General features: G+C 33.4%; 1 protein-coding gene across 8 annotated transcripts in view; it reads right to left on the bottom strand.

The window, feature by feature from the left end:
- LOC129921226 (SLIT-ROBO Rho GTPase-activating protein 1-like) overlaps positions 1-26,943 on the bottom strand; it is a 747,084-nt gene that overhangs the window by 584,763 nt on the left and 135,378 nt on the right. For all 8 annotated transcript variants that reach the window (XR_008773488.1, XR_008773486.1, XR_008773487.1 and 5 more), the window contains one exon: positions 26,381-26,561. Coding sequence is in view for 4 of the 8 variants with exons in the window: in XM_056002959.1 (XP_055858934.1) it covers positions 26,381-26,561 (181 nt within the window). In the remaining 4 variants the exon portion in view is untranslated. The remainder of the gene's footprint in view (positions 1-26,380; positions 26,562-26,943) is intronic.

The raw sequence follows: 26,943 nt of genomic DNA, 5'->3' as shown, positions 1-26,943 counted from the left end.
CACTGTCCTAGCTTCTCTCCCAATGCAGAGTATCCAATACTGCTGTCGCGAAATTGCTACAAGGGCTCTGTGAGATACGTGTAAATGTTTTCTATGCATATTCTCTAACAGTAGTCTTGTTACAATATTGTTCTTAGGGAGAACAATCTGATTTTTTGCATCGGGTAGAAGAGCAGAATTTGCTAATCTGCCTCCCACCCGGATTAGGTTGTTTTTTTTGTCAAAATATGGCGTTAATTATGCTAAACTTGATTGAGAAATTGTATTTACATTACCCTTTAAGGCCTTGTATTCGTCAGGAAATGCCATACGTTGAGTGTATACCATAAGCAGACGGGTTCCTTCACGCAACTCATCAGCAGTGAGCATGCCACTTCTTCTAAGTAGTTTGGGCCGACGGGTATTCCTTATAAATCTGCTGCAATATGAGAATATTTTCTGCAACGTATAGAAAGAGTTTCTATGATTAATATTTTTTACTATATCTGGATCTGGAGTTGCAGTCATCAATACCGTTCTAATCTTTCGTAATTCCGGAACCACCTGTGGAATGGTGTACTTACTTGGTTCCCACTGTGATTCTTCTAATTTAAGAAACGATGGACCTTCAAACCACGTCAATGATGACAGGTTGTCGAGAGTACATCCTCTCGTTATTAAGTCAGCTGGATTAATCTCTCCCTTAATATGATTCCATTGTGATATTTGAGTTTCTGCTTGAATTTTAGCCACCCTGTTTGCTACAAATGTGTCCCAGACATATGAAGGAGAGCTTATCCAAGCCAGCACTGTTGTTGAATCCGTGTAATAAGCTATTTTGTGAACATACTTCTTAAATGTCTGAAGTATTCTTTTTACTAGTTCAACCAAAAGCTCTGCAGCTTGAAGTTCAAGACGAGCAATTGTAATGGCCTTCAATGGAGCAATTCGAGATTTGGAACAGAGTAACTTACTATATATATTACCTGATTGGTCAATACATCGGATGTATACGCACGCTCCAAGTGCACACATACTACTATCCGAGAATCCATGGATTTCGGTTCTTATTAGAGACGGGCACATTACAAATCGAGGTATACTTATTTTTTCCAGATTAAAGAATTGATCTACATACCTGTTCCATTTTTCAGCGAGATCCGTAGGAATCTTGTCATCCCACGAGAACTCTGTCTTCCACAAGTCTTGTAAGAAAAGTTTACCAAGCATTATGACTGGGCTCAATAAACCCAAAGGATCAAACAATCGTGCGAGATCAGATAAAACAGTTCTGCGAGTTACAGGCATCCTTGGTGTTGTAAATTTTTCTGAATTAAACCCAAATTCAAATTGATCCAGTATTGGATTCCAAATCAATCCTAAGGTTTTGATTACGTCAGAGTGATGGAATCTGACAAGCCTTTCTTTATGTGACTCAGGAATGTTCTTAAGGATGAGATCATTATTGGAACAAAATTTTCTTAATTCAAATTTACTTTTTCCCAGAAGAAGCGTTACATCTTCAAGTAATTCTCTGGCCTCTGAAACTGTGTCTGCTCCAGCAAGTAGATCATCGACGTAAATGTTGTCACGTATAGTTTGGGATGCCCTTTGGTGCACATCTTGATTATTGTCTGCTAGCTGGACAAGACATTTGGTAGCTAAATATGGGGCACAAGCTGATCCGTAGGTCAGGGTATTGAGTTTATACGCCTTTATAGGCATATTGCTTTTAGGTCGCCAAAGTATTAGTTGAAAAGCCCTGTCTTCTGGCCTTACTAGAACCTGTCGGTACATTTTGCTTATATCTGCTGTGAACGCAAACCTTTCTAGTCTGAAATTAATTATGATTGAAAAGAGATCATGTTGAACTGTCGGCCCTACACCTAAAATATCATTGAGAGAAACTCCAGAAGTTGTTTTTGCCGAGCAGTCAAAGACCACACGAAGTGCTGTTGAAGAGCTTTCAGGCTTCAACACACAATGATGCGGGATGAAATAGTGATGTTGAGGAATATCTTTGATGTCGATTGCACTCATGTGGCCTAATTCTTCATATTCTAATAAGAATTGAGAATAGAGTTCGCGCAATTCGTTATCTCTTTCGAATCGTCGTTCTAATGTAAGAAATCTTTTGCGTGCTCTTTCATAAGAGGCACCTAAACATGATGGATTTTGTTTGAAAGGAAGACTTACCATGAATCTTCCACTTGCAATAATTTTTGTGCTGGAGTTGAAAGTTTCCTCACAGTTGTGCTCTTCAACACTCATGCGTTTGACTTGAGTGTCATGGGTCTCGCATTCCCACAGTTTACTCACGAGTTTCTCCAATGTTGATAGAGTTGGCCTCGTGGCAATGGTGCACACAACATTGTGGTTGGAAGTTTGGACGCCACCTGCCACTATCCATCCCAGTTTTGTATTTCGCAGTGACGGAAGTTGGTCTCCAATGGTTATCTCCCCTGGAAGAATAAGATCAAAAAATAGCTCAGCACCAATAAGCAAGTCTATTTTATTATTTTTCATGAATCCTGGATCAGCCAACTGAATGTGAGTCGGTATATTCCAGTACTTTGACTCAACCTCATGTGGCTGGTAATCTGTTATCCTTGGAAGAATAGTAGCCTCAAGACTTGACTTAAAACCAGAATTATGTGACTCTAAAGTGAGTGATATAGCGAATTGTGTTTGTGTGCCATGCCCTCCAATGCCACTTATTGATGTTTCAGCTCTATATTTCGGGAGACCCAGTGCTTGAGCCAAAGCTGCCGTCACAAAATGAATTTGCGAACCTGAATCTAGCAAGGCACGGCAAGGAAGCCATGTTCCATGTGCAGACTTGACTTTAACTAAAGCTGTTGCCAGATAAACTTGATGTGGTTTAAATCTGGAACAACTAGCTGCATTTGCTACTTGACCTTCCCCCCTTTGAAGAAGCTGTTGTTGAAAATTTGAGGTTGGATCTTCCGCACTAGGAGCTGCCTGCTGCTGACTACCTGCGGAATGAATATGATTATTGTTATTATTGAATTGTTTTGGTTTAAAAGATTGTCTTGAGTCCTTCTTATAGTGTAGAAGGGAATTATGTTTGCCATGGCAAATATGGCATCCGTTTGAATGACATGAGCTAGAGACATGCCCTGATTTTAGACAGTTTCGGCAAATTCCAAGCCGTTGAACAGCTCTCTCACGTTCGAAACCTGAAAGAGATAAAAATGTCTTACAGTTAAATATTTTGTGGTTACCTGAGCTGCACATTAAACAGCCATCAGCCTTAATTGCAACTACAGTTGTTGGCTTCCTTTTATCGTCTGAGTTGTTTATTGCCTCAAGAGTTTGAAATCTTGATTCAATAAATTTAAGCAGATCCGTCATCGAAGGGCTGCATCTTGGATCAGGTAGAGATTGCTCAAATAGGGTTCTGCTTTCCTTGTCCACCTTTTTTAACATCAGGTGGACAACTATAGGATCCCAGTCATGAGCGTGAAATCCTAAATTGATTAGTGCCTGGATCCCTTCCTTCGTGTTGTCGTGCAGCTTCCGTAAACTTGAGGCTGTACCAGTTGCTGATTGTTGGTTTAATATTTTTTCTAAGTGCGCTGACAGAAGAAGCCGTTTATTGTCATAGCGGTCCGTTAGACTCTTCCAAGCAGCTTCAAAATTGCATTCTGTGGCCGGAAATCCTTGAATTAAATTCAGTGCTTCTCCTGTCAGATTAGCGCGTAAGAAATAAAATTTTTGTGCCGATGATATAGGTTGTTCAAGTATCATTGGCTTAAACAAGTCATAAAACTGACGCCACTTAAGGTAATTCCCATCAAATTTGGGCAACTCTATTTTAGGTAATTTCAAAGACGTTACCGCGGATGGTTCCTTTAAAGGGCAGTCATTTGTTGATGGAGTTGTTGTTACTCCAAGCAACAATTCTTCGTATTGCTGTTGCAGATGAAAGTATGTCTCGATATCTTCCTCTTCCAACTCTTCATCCAGACGGTTATATGTGTTCTTAATTTGGTCAAAGTTCTCTCTTATGTTGTTGACTTTGACCTTAAACATCTGCGGCTGACTCTGTTTTAGTTCTGGTGAACAATTATCCAACGATATTTTAAAGTAATTTGAGAGTACTTTAAATTTCTTCTTTAAAGAGAAAGTACTTCCCTGATTAAGCTGAATACTTTCTTTTAATTCCTTTGGACTTATATCAGTTTTCCTTGTAGATCCTGGGTTGACCGATGATCCTGATTGAAATGCTGCTGGTGGCTCCAACTGGATCTGGTCTGCTACATTTTTTCCTTGGAAATTGGCCAACCGATTCATAATGTCCAGCTTCATGGCCTCGTAGACCTTACGAATTTCTTCGTAGTACGACTTCGTGAAGTACGCATGTTGAAGCGCTTCTGGGAATTTATCTCGTATGTCGCTGTCGTTTTTATCAAAATACTCCCAAAGATCATCCAATTTTTCCTTTCTTTCTTGCAGTTTTGCAAGGGTTTTTCGATCATTCCCATCTTTTTTGTAGTTTCGGTAAAAGATGCAGATCTCTTCTCCAATTTGGTCTTGCAATGTTGTCAATTCTTCTAGAGTTTTAGACATACTTGCAATTTTTTTTTTTTTTTTTTGAAGTTAATTAAACACACTTGTTGTAATTTATTGTAGTTAATTAATCACACTTCTTGTAATTTGTTGAAGTTAATTAATCACACTTCTTGTAATTTGTTAATTAAACACACTAATGACACTAATGGTTTGTATTTTGATAATCTTTTAATTTGATTATAATTCTCGATCTTTTAACACACACTAAATTATTTGAATAAATTCAGAACTACCCGTCCTGTCACGGTCGCCAAAATGTATGATAAAAGAAGTAACACCAAAAAACACGACTTGTCGGTTTTAAAGTTGAATGTATAATGCCTTTATTTCTAACAATTTATTTTTTACAATTTAATAATTTCGATGAGCTTCTGTGTGACACACGCAGATATACTACGTTCCCGTGGGAATGGCAAATCGACGAAATATGAAAGATCGTATTTCGTCTGGTGAACCTTTTAAATCAATTGTTCACACAGAAGCTCTCGTTACAGCAAAACGAAATATTTGCAATTAATTAAATTAAATAACGTACAAACGTTTATAAGTTTGTACAGAGAATTTATTCGTTTTTGGATGCAATATTTGATTTTTTAAAAGTGTTTATTAATTTATTCCAATCACCGATTAATTTGCAAACTCCACAAACAAAAAAAATATTAATGAATCGAATAAAACCAATAACAATATGCCTGGACCGTCATGTAAAAAGTTATTGCACTCTTTATAAAAAGTCAATTACTTGAAGGAGTGAAGTGCAAAAGTAAAAGAATGAAAAATAATTGTGCAGTTTGTGATAAAAGGATCAAATTAATAGGATTGTTAGTACAATATATAACCCTCATTTTAAGATATTGGACCACTTAATATTTTAACTAGAAGGATGCCTATGAGCCAACTAATAATCACAAATTTCACAAAATTTCATTTAAGTTGCTTTTTGTGCATCGTTATAAACATCCTTAAAGGTAAAATATTAAGAGTTTGCAAATTAATCGGTGATTGGAATAAATTAATATACACTTTTAAAAAACCAAATATTGCATCCAAAAACGAATAAATTCTCCAAAAACGAGACCTATTTAGCTATCGTTTATTTATTGACGATTATTGAGAAAATAAAAAAAAAAGAGTGTGTGTACACATGTACAAGCGACTGAAGTTATACTTCTCACTCAGTATATTAAATGAAAATACAGTACACCGCAGTACAGTGTAATTTTTTAACAATCTCAGCTTTTGGTGATCTTAGCAAATTTTTGATGCTAACTCCGTACCTTAACCCAAGACAATCTGACATCCCTGACGTACCAATTTACGGGGCTAATTTTTTGAGAAAAAAAAATTAAATTGTATCTACGATTGATGGCAGGTTTAGTTTTATTCTATGTTGCTTTCTTTTCCATTTATTTATGAGTATTTGAATTTTTGTTTTTTTTTTTTGTGGCAACTTGCCACATACAATTTGCCACATTTTGGATACTGAATGCCACATGCCTCGTGCTACTTGCCACATGTACTTGCACCATGTTTCATGCCACATGCAACTTGTGACAAGAAACATCCAACTTGCCACGTGTTGTGTGTGTTTTTTTACCGTACTGCGGCGTACTGCATTTTTAAATACTAAAGTACTACCAACTCTAAAGGTGAAACGACAGCCCTGCTGCTCGACTGTCTTGGAGATGGCAATCGCGTCATAATCCCTTTGACATTCTTGTCAAACAACAAATTTTCATACCCACCGTCCCATAAGAAGTATAACTTCAAAAAAAAAAACAATTTCAATTTCTAGAATTGAACCTGGGTCACCCGAGTAAGAGGCAACTACTAAATCACCTAGACTAATACGACTTCTAAGGATACCAAAACTTTTATTTATATAAACTATTTAGGAAATATTGAATCAGAATTGACTTAAAATAGCTATAAAGATTCTCAAACTGTAAAACGATTATCATCGATTCGATTATCGTTTTCAAAATTACGGAATGACCCCCCTGATCTACAAGCAGCTTCTTCGACCTATCATCGCCTATAGCTTTCCGGTATTGTATACCATTTCCAAGACAGCCATGAAGGAACTTCAAATTTTTGAGAGGAAAATCCTGAGGATCTGCACCGGACTTTACTTCGATCGACAGCGACAAAAATACTACAGCAACGAGCGACTTTACGAGGAAGCAAACATCATGACGTTGGAAAAGTATCTGCTGCAATCTGCAAAGAAAGCATCGCCAACCACCCCAATCAGCTGATGAGAAGCATGAGAACCCAACAACGACATCCCGAACCCAGATACCTTAGTGCTTTGGATATTCTGGATGAGCACATAATCCCAACCGACAACGAGGAAGTAGTTTACTTTTAAACCGAAACGCAATCGGCCTACTACCGCGGCTAAATGCCATACCACCCAACCCACCATAATCAATACCACAACTGGACAACCGGGACGGAACACCCCAAGGATAACCTAGTCAGCAGACTTGTAAAATTAAGCCTATTCATGTACTATATTTATATATATTTTATCTTTTATCCATTGTATAAGGTAAGGCCCCATATGTGCCAACAAATTTTATATCAATGAATGTATCTTATTAGAAATAAGTTAAGCTTAAGTCAATTGTATATAGTATGTTCAATAAAACAAAAAAAAAAAAAAAAAAAAAAAGTGAAAAAACTCGAAGAGAAAGTTTCCTTACTTGACAAGAAAGATTCAGAGTCCACGCTTCAGTTAAGTCCAAAATATATTGAGTGTGAATATCAAACTGATGAAGAAGAGCTCTTGTTTGAAACTGGCAAAAAGAAAAATAAGCGTATCACAAAGAAACGTAAACCAAACGGGAGTCCTGAGATTTGTTCAAGAAACCAGAAAAGCTCTAAAACCGAAAATAATAAAGAGTTGTTTACAAAAATTAAAGAAACGAATAATGTGGTAGCTGTTGTTAAATCAAGTTCTCACGCTAAAGGCAGCAAAAAAATTACACCACCACCAATTATGATCTCAGGATTTCCAATTTTTGGAGATCTTAAGAAAATGATAGAAAAATGTACTAAAAAAGCTTGTAAATACACATCGTACAACAAAGACAACTGGAAAGTCACAGTCGAAGAAGCCGACGAGTATAGATCTGTCACTGAAGAACTGAGCAAACACCAAATTCAATGGCACTCATATGAGAACAAAGCTACAAGGCCAATAAAAGTAGTAGCCAGAGGTCTTCATTCCTTGTCCGATGAGCAAAGATCAGAAAGCAAAATGTGTGAACTGCCAAGAGGCTGCCCAGTTGCCAAAAAATTCCAAGAGTTCAGAAGCAAAAATACATCTGCTAGAGACAAACCCAGAAACACAGTAAATACCGATTTAACTGCTGAAAACAATACTAAGAATGAACCGCCTAAAAAAGCTGTTCAAAGTAAAAGCGATGAAAATAAAGCCTATTCTCAGATTCTAAAAAATGTGCGGAAGAATGAAGAGACTTCCATAAAAGAAATGCTACACCTCATTCTTCAAAGAATTGATAAACAGGATTTGAATATTAAACAGTTAAGCGAAAAAGTCGCTCTTAAAAAACAATGATGGACAGAACACTTAAAATCGCTACATGGAATGCAAACGGTCTTTTACAACACTTATCCGAATTAAAAATCTTTCTAGATCTAGAACATATAGATATTTGCCTGGTGTCCGAAACTCACTTCTCCAACGGGCAAAGTCTAGATAATGTAATAGAAAACTATTCATGTTACCACGCTCCACATCCAGCTGACAAGGCAAGAGGTGGATCGGCGATTCTTATAAAAGAAAGATTAAAACATTATGAAGAAACCAAGCTTACTAATGAAAATATGCAAGTAACAACTATTAGTATTGGTATGAAAAAGAAAGAGTTTAAGATAGCAGCTATATACTGCCCACCAAGGCGCTCCCCGACAGAAGATGACTATACAGATCTATTAAATCTTCTTGGGCATAACTTTCTTGTTGGTGGAGACTTCAATGCGAAACACACCCATTGGGGTTCAAGACTTATATCAACAAAAGGCAAAAGACTTTTCCAAGCAGGCCGTAAATACAATTGCGAATTCTATTCCTCCAGGTCGGCTACTTACTGGCCTTCCGATACTAACAAAATACCAGACCTTATTGACTTTTTCGTAGCTAAAGGAATCAAACGAAATCACATTAGTGTCGAAGGTAATTATGACTTGTCATCAGATCATACTCCAGTGATTCTAACACTAAGTGAATCGAAAGTAATAGAAAAAAGTAATCCAAAGCTTGTAAATAAGAAAACAAACTGAAGTGATTTTAGAGAAAGGCTTTTAAGTTTTATAAATTTAAGTTTAAGTTTTAAATTGACCATGAAGTGGAACAATTTATTGCTGATGTGCAACAGGCCGCTGAAGAAAGTACTCCAACATTTTCTAATAGAAGACAAAATGAAATAAAATATCCTTTAGAGATAAGAGAGTTGATAATAGAGAAAAGAAGAGCTCGAAGAAAATGGCAAAATACTAGATTTCCAGATGATAAAACAAGGTTTAACCGTATAAGCAACAATCTTAAAAAACAAATTTTTAAATTCAAAAATGATTCACTCAGTACATTCCTAAAGAATTTAACGACTGATGCTTCAACCGATTTTTCGCTATGGAAAGCAGCCAAGCGCCTGAAAAGACCGCAGTTACTAAACTCTCCCTTGAAATCTCAAGATGGGAAATGGATCGGTAACCCAAAAGAAAAAGCTAACCTTTTCGCGGAGCATCTTGCGAATGTTTTTAAGCCATACCCAACAAACTCGGCTGAAAATAGCTTACAGTTAGTTGATAAGATAGATGAAAGTGAAATACCAATTGTAAGATTAAAAGAAATAAAAAGTATGTGTTTACATCAACTATCAAATAAAAAATCACCAGGTTACGATCTAATTACTGCTCAGGTTATGAAAGAAATGCCTTTGAAAGCCTTCATAAAACTCCAATATATAATAAATGCATGCCTTAAGCAATGGTATGTCCCACACCATTGGAAAATTTCTGAAGTTATTGTCATACCCAAGCAAGGTAAGCCACCTACAGAAGTGACGTCTTACAGACCAATATCGATTATACCAATTATGGCAAATTTTTTGAAAAACTGCTTCTGAAGAGACTTAGCAAAATTATAGAAGAAAGAAGGTTAATCCCAAATCATCAGTTTGGCTTTAGAAATAAACATTCCACGATAGACCAAGTTCATAGAATAACGGATGTAATAGAAAAAGCATTAGAAGAAAAACAAGTATGTTCAGCTATTTTCTTAGATGTTGCTCAAGCCTTTGACAAGGTTTGGCATGAGGGACTTGAGTACAAACTGCAAAGGGATCTTCCCAGACAGTACTATGAAATATTAAAATCGTACATCTCAGACCGATTGTTTAGAGTAAGGTACGATCAAGAATATTCGGAATTGAAGAAAATAGAAGCCGGTGTACCACAAGGAAGTGTCCTAGGTCCTACCCTGTATTTACTATACACAAGGGATATCCCAGTTGGGAATCACACCATAATGGCTACTTTTGCAGATGATACCGCAATTTTGGTACCCGTCAAATGTGTCTCTAGGAGAGCAGTAAAGCTGCAATATGGCGTCGACACAGTCAGAGATTGGACCGAAAAATGGCGTATCAAACTCAATGAAACAAAATCTTCACATATAAACTTTACAAATAAAAAGATAAACAATATTCCAATATTCATTAATAATCAAGCTGTACCTTACGCCAATACGGCCAAATACCTTGGAATGACTTTGGATGCAAAGCTAAAGTGGAAAGAGCACATCAAAAAGAAAAGAGAAGAACTAAACTTGAAATATAGAAAAATGTACTGGTTACTTGGTAACAACTCTGATTTATCAACCCAAAACAAAATAATGCTGTATAATCAAGTACTAAAGCCTGTTTGGACATATGGTATCCAATTATGGGGCTGTACAAAGAAAACAAATACCGAAATCATCCAAAAATTCCAAAACAAAGTCCTTCGTGGAATAGTTAATGCACCTTGGTACATAAGAAATAGCGATCTACATCGTGACTTACAAATAGAAACGGTTACAGAAGTTGTTAAAAAATACGCTGCATCCCATAATCAGAGACTGCAATGTCATACCAATTCTGAAATGGTATCCGTCTTGAATACTAGAAACCATGTTCGGAGATTAAGAAGAACCAAGCCTCATGAGCTTATGGTCTAAAAAAACATGGGAAAGTATTAAAAGTTTAAACTTCCCCCAAAGTGATTTTACAAAGTTAAGAAAGAAAAATCTGATGTCGATCTCTCAAGATTGGTCCTGATAAAGAGGTGGTTTTAGTGGTTAAGAGTCCCACACTACTTGGTGTGGAATACTGCCAAGTGTCTTTTGAAGATTTCCTCCCGTCAAAAAAAAAAAAAAAAGCTGCATCAGTTTTAAAGAAAATATTACTTTTTTTACCCAACTTAGTACTAAAAAATTTTACATGACTCTAATTCAATGAGCCGTAGTGTAAAAAAAATGCACAACGATGTTTCGGCAAGTTGCCTTAAAAGTTGGTGTGTTCAATTTTCTTTTCAAAATGGTACAACATTGTTGGGAATATTCCATAAATAGCCGAGATAAATTTTTTTTCTTAAGAAATCCGACTTTTTTATGAGGTAATTTTTCCATATTATTCAAGTTTTGTACCCTTTCAGAACATTTCAGAATACAAAAACTTAAATAATATGGAAAAATTACCTAAAAAAAAGTTGGATTTCTTAAGAAAAAAAATTTTATCTCGGTTATTTATGAAATATTCCCAACAATGTTGTACCATTTTGAAAAGAGAATTGAACACACCAACTTTTAAGGCAAATTGCCGAAACATCGTTGTGCATTTTTTTTACACTACGGCTCATTGAATTAGAGTCATGTAAAATTTTTTAGTACTAAGTTGGGTAAAAAAGTAATATTTTCTTTAAAACTGATGCAGCTGAGTTGAAATTTTTGAATGCATTTGATAGCAGGGTTATTCAAGGTTCCGTAACAAAAGAAAAAAATGAGAAAAATTAAGATTTGTAGTCATGGCACATGAAAACCGTCACAGGGTGACCATTTTTTCGACTTTTTTTCAAATGCCCATAACTCCCAAAATATATGGCTGCGATTTTTTAAATTATTTTTCTGATAACTGTCACCACCTATACTATCTACCGTTTTCGTTTCGACGTTAACTTTTGGGACACCCTGTATATTGATTTTATTATTGAAGGTAAGTATATTATTAAATTTTATTTCTTTTTATTTTACTTTATTTTATTTTATAGGTACCTACAATTATATTATTTTCCGGTAAGTATGTTTTATTAGGTTGTTATTGTATTATTAGGAGGTAAGTATTGTATAAGGGTGGATATTATTATAAGTTTTTATTATATTTTTTTTTTTTTATTATTTATTAATGTGCCGTTCCCCACAAAACTTCTTATTTCGGCGATATTTTTGATTGAGTCGAAAGAAGAAGAAAAGGAACGATGTCCTTTGAAGAGTCTCATGCACAGGCTGCTAGCCGGGCTTTCATGTTTTGTTTGTTTTTTTTTGTTATTTTTTTTTTTTTTTGTTTTTTGTTATTTTTTTAAGTCTTTGGCATGGTATACCCCCACCTTCTTTCCTGTCAGGTCTTCCAGCTCGTAAAGGTTGTTACCCACTAGACGACACACCCTCATCTTGAGGAACTTTGAACCCAATTTTGCACAGAACTTTTTCGACTTTTCGCTGAGCGCGAAGTTCCTCCTGAACACTACGTCTCCCACGGCAAACTTTGCGCTTTTGCTCCGTAAGTTATACGCGTTTTCGTAGCGAGAGTAGGCGTTAGCCAAGAAGGTCTTGAGGTAGGAGTGGATGATGTTCATCCTTGCGGACTTTAGGATAATGTCGATTCCGGAATTGTTGAGGACATTCAACCTCCTAAAGATTTTGTAGTCGGATCCGTGCTCCAGGCAACCTTGACCGAAGTGCGCTTCGTAGGGCGACATGTTGATGGCTGAGTGGATTGTTGTTCGAAGGGCACTGGCGATGGCTGGCAGTTGGCTGTCCCAGTTTCTCTGGTCGCTGTCGATATATCCTCGGATGGCGGCGAGAATAGATCGGATTACCCGCTCGCTAGCATTTGCCTGTGGCGAGTAAACAGCGGTCCGAACGTGAGTTATACCGTAGGTGTTCATGGTTTTTTCAAACTCTCGACTGACAAATTGCTTCCCGTTGTCCGACAATAAAGTTTCGAGGACACCAAATACGCAAAATACTTCTTCGTAGAGAAACTTCAGCACGATATCCGTTGTCGCCCTACGAATAGCCTTTATCAGCACGAACTTAGTCAGCTGGTCCAACACTACTACTATGTTCGTGTTTCCGTCTCGCAGGCGTGGGTACGGGTCCAAAAAGTCAATGTACAACATCTGGAAGGGTCTCTCAGCTACGAATGCTTTACCCATAGGAGGCCTAAGGGTAGGGTTGCCAGATATATTTTGACGAAACTAGTAATCGAGATGTAAAATCCCGGACTTTCCCGGACAAATAAGGACACAAAAAAGAGTACAAATCTAGGACAAAAGGAATGCATAGTTTTATAAAAACAAAAAAAAGCGGAACAATCTTTTCAAAATTTAACTAAAAATCACATTTTTAACCCTTGTTCCCGTAGCATTTTTTTCTTATTTTTTTCACAAAAAAAATAAAGGTTAAAAATTTTAGCTAATATTACAAAAGTTGGAATTTATCAATCTTCTAATAAACAGTCAGTTAACTGTTCGACGAATAAAGTTATTAGGCTCATAAGCAATCAGATAAAAACATTGAATTTTCCAATCAAGAATAATTTATTCTACAGAATAACAAAAAAAAAATGGTCAAATTCAAAAATATTTAAAATTAAACGTCATTTTTATTCATGATTGTTTTTGTTTTCTTGTGTTCCACTGTATTTTTTTCAAAATTCTTTCAAAACAGCTTTGCCAACTGACACAATATTTTTATTGAGGTTATTCCTTAGGATAATTTTTATTCGTCTCTGAAAGAAGCAGATAGTTTTATTCTAAGGAATAAGCTATATCTGCTTGTTGAAGAATTGATTTTTTCTCTATCCTTAGGAATAAGTACTAAATGAATTTTTTAACTGACTATTGAAAAATTGGCCCTTAGTTAAATGCTAATAGAATTTTTAGTGAGTTACTATTTAAGTTAAGAAATGGTCTTTTTGACTTAGCAACTTACTTAAGCGGCCTTATATGTATTTTTCTTAATCGTTTAAAATTTTGCACCTTGAGTGTTGAGTCTTACAATAAGGTACCTACTGTAATAAATAATAAAATTTAAATAAATTATTAAAATAAATTTTTGTTGGTCAGAGAATTCACTAACCAGTACCTCATATGCACATTTTTGAGTTTTGATTATATTGGAACAGAACACAAAAAAGAATTGAGCAGATAATAGACCAAAATAAAAACGCCTCGCTTTTAATGAACTCGATTCGTTTTTTGAATAAGGAATGAATTAAGAGTAGCATACAAAAAGTGAGATTTTTAAAGGCTTCAAAAGAGTACAATCCCGGACAATTGATAGAAACTATCCCGGACGTCCCCCACACAGCCAAAAAAGAGTACATGTCCGGGAAAACCCGGACGCATGGCAACCCTACCTAAGGGTGACATTTGGAGCTTTCGAGGCCTTGCAGATGTCGCACTTTTCCAGAAAGACCTTGACTTGCGCGGCCATGTTAGGCCAGAAGAATCGTTGCTGTAGCCGGTACAGGGTTTTCGCGATTCCACCATGCAAGGCCCTAGGTGGTCGATGAGCCAGTGAAATTAAGCGCGCGGTTAGCGGTTCAGGGACCCAAAGCTTCCATATAAGGTCGTTCTCTATAGGATTCCCTGTGCAGTGTTTGACCTTCTTATACAGGAAATTTTCCGAGACTTGTAGATCAGGTAGCTTTTCCTTTTGTTCTTCGATATCTTTAATGATCTTAAGGTATTCCGAAGATTTAAAACTTGGGTCCTCAAGGTCGATATCCAGAACATCGTGAGGATCTTCCAGCTCCGAGATATCGCAACACAGTGCATCTACCTGATGCACACGTGAAAGTGCATCCGGCACAACGTTTAGGGTACCCTTGCGATGTTCGATGCTGAAATCGAATCTCTGCAGCTTTAGGCTCCATTGCGCTAACCGTCCACTCAAATCGTTTTGTCCCATCAGCTTTTTGTCCCGTCGCCTACCCGGGTAACCGGTTACCCGGGTATGATCAGCTATATGTTCTCTAACGAGAACACAAATTCAATTTTTTTAATAAATCTAATTAACTTAAATAAAATTTATATATAACGCGAATTTTCCAATCAAGGTGATTAGGCTAAATTAACACAAATTCACTTTCTGAATATAAGCACTTAGGCTCCTCAGCTTGAAGATATCAATCTTAACGGTGCGATCGATAGAACTCAAGATATAAGCTGTTTAATAGCCTGTTTTCACTAGAGCCCAAATGAGATAATTACGGAAATTATCTCATTTCGAATGTCGCATCGACAAGATTGAATTATTCAGGCTTTGGGGAGATGACAAAAATTGGAAATAAATACTAGAAAAGGTGGAACGAAGTCCGCCGGGTCAGCTAGTAATAATATAATAATATCTTGTAAATTTAAGATAAACCAACGAAAAATTAAAAGTTTTCAAAAAAAAGTTAAATTTTGAAAAAAAGCTTTTTATACCATTTTTGGATATTTTTCCTAATTTTGAAAATTTTTTGTTTTTCCTTGGTTTATCTAAAACTTGAACGATATTTATCAATAAAATGTTCAAATAAACTCAAAAGAATTTGATTTTGCTCTAAAAAAGTTCAAAGAGGTAAGTCATTTAGACCAGCAGAAATATGATGTTTTATTTCATCTCAAAAGTTCAAACGCTCAAAACAGAAAAACTGTTCGATGAATAAATCTGTAACTTTGCAAATTAATTTCAAGTATTTTAATTCTTCAATATTTAAGCCTCAGTTTAATCTTATCACCCATAGAAATAAAATAGCGGTACATTTTCTAAAAAACCATAAAAATGCCTATTTTGATAGCTTTTCTAAATTAATCTCAAAAATTAGAAAACATTTTGTTTAACAAAGCAAACTTAATTCTTTTGTAGAAAATTTAATGAAGTTTTTAAATGTGTCCTTGAATATTCTGTACAGTGATCCGTTGTTGAGATATTGATAGTCAAAGTCAAAAGTATGGTTTTTGATTTGATGACTGATACTGCAGTCTAAAAAAAATCGTAGAAGTTTGAAAAAAAAAATGAATCTTAAAGCCAAATAATTTTCTATAAATAATAATAATCATTTTATCAGAAATAATTTTCCCACTTTCTTAAGAGAAAAGTAAAACAAAAAATTGGAAAATTTTGGTTTTTGAACAGTTTAGCTATTTTACCGTTTGTTAGAAAGAAAATATTTTAACATTTAATCCTTAAACTAGAAGAATAGAGCTTTCACATGCTTTTTATTTTGTCATGATGCGATCATTTTTTATTGAGATACAGCCTATCGAAAATCACTAAAAAAATCACGATTTTTTTTGTTCCCTTAATTTTTTGGGCTAGTGTATAAAAGAAAAATGTATTGGCTTTGCTAAAAGGTATAGCACGTCATTGTAAATGCAATTTTTAATAATTTTTTTTTTTCCAAGCTAAAAGGAGGGGAATAGACCGTCTCCCATACGCTGTTATTTCCTGTTTCAATCCAACTTCTATTCTCCGTCATCTCTCAAGAAAATTGTCTTCCAATGAGTCAACAAATTTTTTTATCTTTAAAGCCTTCCAACCATATAAACAGACAATTTTCACTTGGTAGAAAATTGACAATTGGCTGCTATTGGAAGACTTTTGACAGTTCAGGCAATATTGGAAGACCTTCCAATCGTGTACAGTAGGTTGCCACATGATTATGAAAATTTTCACAAATTTGTTACGCTAAAAACTAATTTTATTTTATTTTTTTCTATATAGTTATTAGTATTACGGCCTTCTTCTATAACGCTAAGTGTGTCACGTCCTCCCTAAGTAAGAAAAATTAAAGAATAAACGGGCTTGGTATTTTTCCCGGGATGAATTCCACAAATAACGCTCATTACAGATTCTTAGCGAAATGCTGCTGAAAACCTTATACCAACAGGTGGAAAAGCTTAGTGGTGAGTGGTTAAATCATTACAAGCACGGAACAACAACTCATTCAGGTAAAAACAGAGTTCCCGAAAAAATAAACAGCCTTATTACGGTTGTCAAAGATCATTTTATTGACAGTTGAAAAAATTTGTCAATGAATTGATAAATTGTCCAATAACATGTATATAAAAGACACATTTTAATTATATATCATACTAAAATATCAAAAAATACCAGCGGTTAGTTATTTCGCAATTATCTTCCGAACATTTAAATGCGATTTCCCAAAAATGTAAAAATGGCGTATACGGCACTTCAATACTAGGGCGACGAAATATTGAAATCATTTTCGTTTTTCCATCACGCTTGCGTCTTTGTTATTTTATTTAGCTTTTTATATTTAAAATGTAGTATTTTGTACAAAATAATGGATGATATTTATTTTAAGTGTTTTCTCAACGTAGGAGTAAGATTGTAAGTAACAAAAATCAGCTCGCTAGAATGGTGGAGTTGATGGAAGCGAACCCAGACTTTGCTAAGGGAATCTGGGCAAAGCCGCTTATAACCAAAAAGTGGTCGGAGATTTCGGTGGAGTTAAACAGTTTAGGACCACCAGAAAGGGACTCTATAAAATGGCAGAGGGTAATTACATATTGTGTTTCCATTACAAATTAGTTTATTGAAATATTCTTTTTAATGTAGGTGTGGGCTGATCTGAAATGCAAAACAAAAAAAAAGAAAACTCAAAATAAAATTGAAATTGTATCTACCAACAATTTACAGCGACTCACAGACACAGAGGAAGCGGTCAGCCAGCGCCCTAATGCACTTCGACTCCTGTGTCAATCCACAAGGCACAGAGTTTGGCCTTGAACTGCCAAGTTTTAATTAAAATCCAACTGAACAAGAAGCCGCGCCGTCCGTCATCTTCATCGGCGCAAGAAAAAGCTCCAACACGTAAGGCCACCAAAGATATCAATGATATTCACCGCTTGAAGCTCTTGGAAAACCAGACCGCAGCGCAGGAACAGTTTTATACCTCAATGGTTAATGTAATGACCAGTTTTCAACAAAATATATCTAATGTTAGCAAGACCATTAGCAACATAGACTACTACGCTAAGAAAACTTATGATTTAAACAAAGAAAAAAAGAAAGAAATCCTTAAGCTGAAAAAAGAAAAACTACAGATTCAGAAAGAGAGAAATTAAAAAAAGAAAACATGAAGAACAAAGAAAATGACAGAAAAGCAAAATTGAAGCTAAAACTACAAATACTTGAAATTGAAAAACAGAATCAGGAGCTAAAAAACATTTTTTAATTTTCATTTGTTTTTTCATGTTTTGCTACCTTACCTATAGATATTTATGAATTGTTTTGTTTAAGTTGTAAGTTTTTATTTTTGAGTTATTTGAAGTGTTCTTATTTTTTTTAATGTAACGTGAAATATAATGTTGAAGTCTGGATCTTACAAATATTTGATAATTTTTATTTAAAACAAAGAATAAACTTCATTATAGTAAGAAAAAAGTTATTTATTACTTTTTTTACATAAACCTCAAAATTGAATCCCTTATTCGGTTGCCTTCGTTGAATGATGTATCTCCAGAATCTATAGCAATGTGAATGGTTTCAACAAAACTATCCTGTTCTGCTACCAATTCTGGGGTTTCTACTCTATATTTGATGCAAATATTGTGATGAGCCGCACATATACATTTATGATTTGCGTTGCCTTTTTGGAAGTGTAGTGAAGTTCCCGTGCTTGAAGTGTACCTACATCTAAATCTGCTTTTTAACAAGCCAATTGTTCGCTCAATGATATTGCGACCTTTTGCATGTTTCCTATTGAAATTCGCTTGTACATAACCTTAACATATAAATAAAAACACTGTGCAAGTCGAAATTCTTGACAGGCGCGCGAATAACTGTTTCGCCCTATTTTGGACCCGAGAAATCGATTGGCGTCATTAGTTTTTCGATTTATCGGTACGACTTCGAACAAATTTTTTTTTGAAAGATTTTCAATTATTTTGAGAATTTTCAACTTTTTTTAGTCATTTTTCATCCAAAAACAATATTTATATTGTTAATAATTCTGCTCAAACGTTATTTGCTACCAGTAGAAAGACATTATAAACAATTTTGAACAATTTATTTGAAAATTTAGTGTTTTTTTTTGAAAAAATTTAAAAAAATCGAAATTTTTTACATTGTTAATCGTTTTTTCGCTGTTTTTGTTCTCTTTTGCACAAATACATTGCATGTTTTCCATTAAAAATTAATTTAACTGTTAATTTAGCGTTGGTTAAACTTCGACAGTCTATCGATAGCATCGATAACAAAAAAATATCGAGTATATCGATACTTCACAAAACTATCGATAGTTTCAATACTTCCAAATTACTTTACCACAAGATTACCGATATTATCGATAGTTTTTTCTCAAAACTATCGATACAATCGATAATGCAAACTATCGATATCTACCAAACACTATGTTAATTCGTTGTTTTTATCCAATGTCAAACGAAAACTCAACTTGTAGTTCAAATTGTGTTTGATTAATTTCAAAGCTATCGATAATATCGGTAGCCTTGTGGTAAAATAATTTGGAAGTATTGAAACTATCGATAGTTTTGTGAAGTATCGATATACTCGATATTTTTTTGTTATCGATGCTATCGATAGACTGTCGAAGTTTAACCAACGCTAAATTAACAGTTAAATTAATTTTTAATGGAAATCATGCAATGTATTTGTGCAAAAGAGAACAAAAACAGGGAAAAAACGATTAACAATGTAAAAAATTTCGATTTTTTTAAATTTTTTCAAAAAAAAACACTAAATTTTCAAATAAATTGTTCAAAATTGTTTATAATGTCTTTCTACTGGTAGCAAATAACGTTAGAGCAGAATTATTAACAATATTAATATTGTTTTTGGATGAAAAATGACAAAAAAAGTGGAAAATTCTCAAAATAATTGAAAATCTTTCAAAAAAAATTTTGTTCGAAGTCGTACCGATAAATCGAAAAACTAATGACGCCAATCGATTTCTCGGGTGCGAAATAGGGCGAAACAGTTAATCGCGCACCTGTCTCAAAAAAATTTTTCAAAAAACTTGCACAGTGAAATTAACATGAATCATTATTTTTACCAAGAATCCGAAAATCAGTACGGCCGCTGCGGTAGCCTTCCTCTAATTTTGCTTTTAAAGTGGACATATTCCATATGTTAGCATCATGGGACGATCCAGGATTTTTCGCATTAATATACCTAATGCACATTAAGTGGTCACACATCTAAAAAAAATTAAATTTTATCCATTTAAGGCAAATATTCCTTTCCAAGACATTTAAAACTTCTTTCAAAACAACAAACACCGTTGATTGCGCCATACCAATGTTGAAATCGTTCCCAACACTTAACTGGTAGCTTCCTTGCGCAAGGAATCTTAAGGCAGCTGCAAATTTTAACATGTTCGGAATGGATTGCTGTTTTTTTATGAGTTTTAACTTGTCGTTGATATCTAAAAATACATTAAGGAAGGCTTCCTTCGAAAGTCTGAAGTTTTGCACAAATCTAAAAAGTGAACCAAAATGTATGTAAAGTAATAAAAAAAATATCAATTTATACATACCAAAATTATGATCCTAAGTGGGCTGTAGGTCTGTCTTGGTTATTTTAAAATATTTCGTCGACGTTTCGGGCGTGATTAAACCCTTCTTCAGGACTCTAAAAAATTTAATTCTAAAAATACTAAACAAATTAAAATTAAAATCTATACTTACAATATTTTAAAATAATAAATTTTAAGATGTTTCTTAAAATTTGTGGTTGTTAGTTTTCTGGTATCTCTTTTATATTTTTGTAAATATTTCAAAATTCAAAAATTGAAGCCTTGAAAAAGACGTTTCAATTAATGGAATTTCAAAATAATGAAATCTAAATTTCACATTTGATAAGAAAATCAAAATTTGACTTTCAAAATCAAAAACGATCTTCAGAAATCAGGTCAAATATAAAATTTAGCCTAAAATATTTCTATGAACAAACTGGCTATATATACTGCTTAGTCCTTCGCAATCTGATCGCCTATTAACAGTATTATTAGTATTTAAAATATGCAACATTTCCAATAACATACGTTTACTATAGTGTTTTTCTGTCTGTAAAATGTCAAAATTGTTAAAGTCTGGCCTATGTAAAGCTAATGCTGTTTTTTGTGAATGTCCGCTATTTATGTCTGATCTCAACGGCGTATACAAGGGGGGGGGGGTCACGGGGTCATGACCCCCCCAAGAACTCAGAACTTAAAAAAGAATTTGTTATGTGATACTGAAATCTCTTGAGTAAGATTATTTTCAAAATGTTGAAGTTTTAGAACATGAACGAAAATTAAAAGTAAAAAAAATTTTTGGTATTCAAACAAACTATTTTACCATATTTTGGGGATGTGGTCATATTTTCAGCGAACGCTATGCTGGATTAGGATTATTTTGATTCGTTCGATAATATGAGTTGAGCTGTAGAGTTTTGTATGAAAACAAAATCCGGATAAGTATTATATTCAAAGCTTTTTAAAAGAAATTGAATCTAGTAGGTACACAAAAATAATATCTTAAGGGCAAGACACTGCTTACCAGCAAATAAAAGAAGCAGCCATATCTTCTTTTTTTTTATATGATGAAGTGAATAAAATATGTTTTAAATAGGGAAGCTTTCTGTAGCCTTGCTGTGTGGAGGTCAATTCTGTTGATAAAATTCGTCCTCGGCAAAATGTTAAAGAAGGATATCATTTCTCAAATCTTTTTAGTTTTTTGCAATGTTCCAGTTCAATACATTCGTCTGATAAAATTTGGTGAATTTTGTTTGCTTACAGAATATAACAGTATTTTGTACAATTGTACATACTAAGTTTGCTAGATCGTTGCATTTTTTGAAAAAAACTATCGATTTGTTAATCATCATAGAAGCAATGTAAGCAACCTTATCTAAGGCAATTTAAATATTATTATTAAATATCACTTAGGGCTAATTTTTTGAATAGTTAGATAAACCTAAGTTAGAGCTTGTTCCTAGGAATAAAAGTTTTTTTTTTATAGTGACATTTATTCTTGTGATAGTCTATCTGACGATTGAAAAGGCAGGGCTTAATCTAAGAAATACAACTGAATGTTTTTTAAATTGTAAACCGCTGATTAATACCTGAAAACGGACGAATTCCAAAATATCGCCAAAATAATTTTTTTTGTCTTTACTTTTTTTTTTAATAGAGGTATTTTAAATATTAAATACAATTTTAAAACAAAATTTAAAAAAAATTATATTTTCAATGCAATTTTTTTTACAAAACTTTGCGATTCGTTTGCCTGAGGTTAGGAAGACTTTTAATTCAAAAGTTAAAACTGTTATTAAGTAAAAACGATTTTTATTTTAACTTTCTGGGCTAGCGGAGAACAATGAACAGTTGTTTTAAGGCAAATTATTCAATCGAAGTACTCGTACAGTACATTTTATTTTTAGGAGAGGATAGCCTCAATTGGTCAAAATTATAGCCTAGTACGCTGCTGATAAGAAACGAAAAATCCCATACAAAAATGAAACAACGAAATGGTAAACCAAAAATTTCGTTCAACTTTTCGTTCTGTAGTACCTACGCTGTTCGCCACAACGAAATTGAAAGCCTAAACTTCTTTTTCGCACACAAACAATTGCCGGGGACATTCATTGTGTGTGGAAAAATGACATTTTGAGTTTTTTGTTTGTTTTTGTTGTTCATTTTGTCATTGCATGTCTTTCTGCGATGCGTGTTTGCTTTTTTTTCATTTATGTTTTGCAATTTTTCGGTCCAGATTTCGCAAGCATTTTGTTGTCCTCGTGGAGACCGACGAAAAATTTCGTTTCACATCAGTAGCGTTCTAGGCTTTAAGGCTTAACGCTAAACTTAAACGAATCTCATACCGTTTTTGTTTGGTTATTTTTAGAACTACATTCGGAACTTTTCTATTCGAAATGCAAGACGCACAAATTTTAATGTTTAGGCCCATTTGCTCATACTAGTCATAAATTCTAATCTTAGATAAGTCGAATATAGCTCTAATGTTTTACTTAGTTTATTCTAAGTTTCTAAAAAATATTTATGTTAAACCTAGCAACGATTCACTTTCATGCGAGAAATCGCTGAGAGCTTCAAATTAAAATGTCAAACGACTCAAACGTCAGTGTATTTGAATTGTTTTTGAGAAATTAACCGGGAATAATTCAACAAATTTATTACTTTGGCAATTTTTATTGCAGAAAAAAGTGTAAAATAGTGAAAGTGGCAATAAAAGTGTGTTTAATTTAATAAAAAAAATTATTCATTTGACAGAATTTGTTTTGCAAATATTTTTGTTTGTCAAAAAATAATATGAGATATATAAAAACAAAAAGTGAACAGTGTTTCAAAAATGTATGTTGTACATTTTATGATCTGAATATCTGCTAATAAATGTGAGTGAATTTATATTAAATTGATAATTTATTTCCTTTTCTCCCACATACATCAATTTTTTAAGCCGCGTTCTTTCTTTTTTGGTCAATTAAATACTTTAAGTACCTAGATCATAAAATCCTTAAGTTCTACTATTTCTTCCCCCTAAGTTATGTTAAACTTAGAGGAATTTATGACACAATTTGAAGTTCGTGCAAACCGCTATGTATAACTTAAGGGTTTATGTTTCACATAAATATTTAAGACTCGTTTCAGCAAATGGGCCTTAATAATTCAAAAAGCCCATGACAATGTCACTGATATCCAATACTCTGTTAACAAAATTTTTTGCTGTGTTGATAATAACATGCTTCGGCTGTTTTAAATTAAAATTAATAAGACGACCTGAAGATGTTGGTTTTTTATACCAATCAAACACTAATCTATTATTTTTTCTTTTCATTAACACATCAAGATAAGGAAGTTCTCCGTTATTTTCTAACTCAACAGTAAACTGAATTTTTGGATGAAAGGAATTTAAGGCAATTAGAGTTGAACTAACATGATTCGATTTGAGAATAATAAAAATGTCATCGACATATTTTGTAATTAGCTTTGGTTTATTTGGAATTTTATCAAATACGTTATCTAATAATTAGATTATTAATTTTAATTTAAAACAGCCGAAGCATGTTATTATCAACACAGCAAAAAATTTTGTTAACAGAGTATTGGATATCAGTGACATTGTCTTTCGTCAAAAAAACATAAAAATAATTACCAATACTTTACTTTCTAACTCCTTTCCATTAAAAATAATAAGAACAATATTGAATCAATATTTCAATCCCGTGGTTCAAACTAATTTAGTAACAAATGTTACACAGTTTTCATACAAAAGTATTCTATACATTCCAGGTCTTTCAAATAGAATTTTAAATGCCCCCATAAGAAATAAAGACAATGTTCGTTTAGCTTTTAAATCGTCAAATATCTTAAGAAGTTCATTGTTTTCAAATTTAAAAGGTGAATTTTCGAAAAGTGAAAGATCAAAAATTGTCTATAAGATAAAATGCTTAGGTGACGGAATAAACCATTGTCCTTCCGTTTATGTAGGAACTTCTATGCAAAAGCTAAAAAATCGTTTAGCTGGTCACAGATCAGACATAAATAGCGGACATTCACAAAAAACAGCATTAGCTTTACATTGTATAGATGAAGGACATATGCCAGACTTTAACAATGTTGACATTTTACAGACAGAAAAACACTATAGTAAACGTATGTTATTGGAAATGTTGCATATTTTAAATACTAATAATACTGTTAATAGGCGATCAGATTGCGAAGGACTAAGCAGTATATATAGCCAGTTTGTTCATAGAAATATTTTAGGCTAAATTTTATATTTGACCTGATTTCTGAAGATCGTTTTTGATTTTGAAAGTCAAATTTTGATTTTCTTATCAAATGTGAAATTTAGATTTCATTATTTTGAAATTCCATTAATTGAAACGTCTTTTTCAAGGCTTCAATTTTTGAATTTTGAAATATTTACAAAAATATAAAAGAGATACCAGAAAACTAACAACCACAAATTTTAAGAAACATCTTAAAATTTATTATTTTAAAATATTGTAAGTATAGATTTTAATTTTAATTTGTTTAGTATTTTTAGAATTAAATTTTTTAGAGTCCTGAAGAAGGGTGTAATCACGCCCGAAACGTCGACGAAATATATTAAAATTACCAAGACAGACCTACAGCCCACTTAGGATCATAATTTTGATTGAAAAAAGGTCGCGAAAATAGGATAAATTTATACATACCTACATATGTTCTGCCAAATCCAGCGGGTTTGAAGAATCGCGTATTTTTCTTCGAATCCTTGCTTGCTCGAAAGTATTTTCTTCATCAATTTCATTTTCACCAAAAAATAATTCTATACTAGACATGCTCCTGACTTTCGCGACTCTTTAAAATATTTTATCAATAAGGAATTTGTGATTGACTGAAAAATTGAGAAATACCAATTTTGTTGACAACCGTAATACCGAATTTGTCGATGGGCCTATTCACAATAGTTCTTAAATCTGAACTTTTATCAAAAAAATTGATAGTTAAAAACCATAATACCGATTTATCAATTTTGTTGATAATAGTCAAATATCGTATTGATTTTTGACAACCGTAATAAGGCTGAACGGCATTTTTCGACAAAAGGAAAATACACGAAATATTGAAAAAATGGTGGTCTCCTCTATCGTCATAAATTTTTTTGACAATTCCTCTTAAAACAAAAATTAGTAGTGACATAATGGTTTATACAACCGTAATAATACTATACTGTAGGAACAGTATAGTAAATACATATATCTATTGATCTAACAAACCAAGACCCATGTTCGATAACTTGGGAGATAACTTTTCGAATCGTTAAAAAAATTAAAGATTTATTTCTCGTTTATCGATTTCTGTAACTCCATGCGATAAACATCAATTTTCATTGGAATTTCACTGGAAGTCGATAAATTTATCTGTCATGATAACTTTTCGATTTGAATATTCTGTTTAATTTTAAAAGAATCTTAAACTATTCATATTAATTTAAATATAAATAAATTAAATATGCATTATTATTCATTAGGCTTAACTACATTTACTTCTTTTTTGCAAAGTAGAAAAATGAAACGATTTTTTTCCTCGCTACCGCAATTGGTTTGTGAAAAGAGTAGGTAGGTACCAGAAAGGAGGAGGTTATCAATTCGTCTATATATTAAAAAAAATCAAAATCTATAAGTTCTGCATCATTTTTGGTAAGTTTTCAGTAGGAAAAAACGATCAAAAAGTACGTTTGAAAATTTTAACCTTACAACTCGCCTAGCTTTCAACAAGATTTGATAATAACAGAACATGGGTCCAACATATAAAGCTTACGAAAACTATTTTTCTGAATATTTATAAACCATGATCACTTCATAGTAATTTAAAAAACAAAAAATATTTCAAATCCAACATATGTAAAAGAAAAGCGCAAATAAGAAAACATGATTTTCATTTTGATAAGACAATTTACAAAAATATAATTAACTCCAACCAATGCCACTCACTTTGAAGATTTTAACTGACCATACTTAAAACAGTTCAAAATTGTCTCCAGACCACGAGCATGCTTTGATTCTACAAGGCCACGGTTTCGGAAAAAACTTCTCAGTTCCTTGACGAAGTAAGAATGTGATTGTGCCTTAACATCTAAATCGCATAGTTGCTCTCGAAGTCTTAATCGAATATCTAAAAGACAAAAATAAAATAAAATAAAAGTATTATTTTTGAAAAAAAGAACGAAATGAAAAATGTTTTTTATTAAAAAAAAAAAATCCAAATAACTTAAAAGATATAAGTGAATTATTTGTGATAATGATAACACCGTTTTAATTTTTCTAGTTTAAAATATTATATTTGTAACAGTGCTACTGTTAAAAAATATATTTAATATCCAACCAATTGGCTATTATGTTTATTTTTTTGTTTTCTCCCTCGCTTCGTGTCATAGAAGATTTATTTTAAACCCTTTCTTTGGACTTCAAGACTTATATCAACAAATGGCAAAAGACTTTTCCAAGCATGCCGTAAATACAATTGCGAATTCTATTCCTCCAGGTCGCCAACTTAC

Source organism: Episyrphus balteatus, chromosome 1 (assembly GCF_945859705.1).
Source record: "Episyrphus balteatus chromosome 1, idEpiBalt1.1, whole genome shotgun sequence".
NCBI classification, from domain to species: Eukaryota; Metazoa; Arthropoda; class Insecta; order Diptera; family Syrphidae; genus Episyrphus; species Episyrphus balteatus.
The sequence above is the reverse complement of the archived record's forward strand: the minus strand, read 5'-3'. Positions and strand labels throughout refer to the sequence as shown.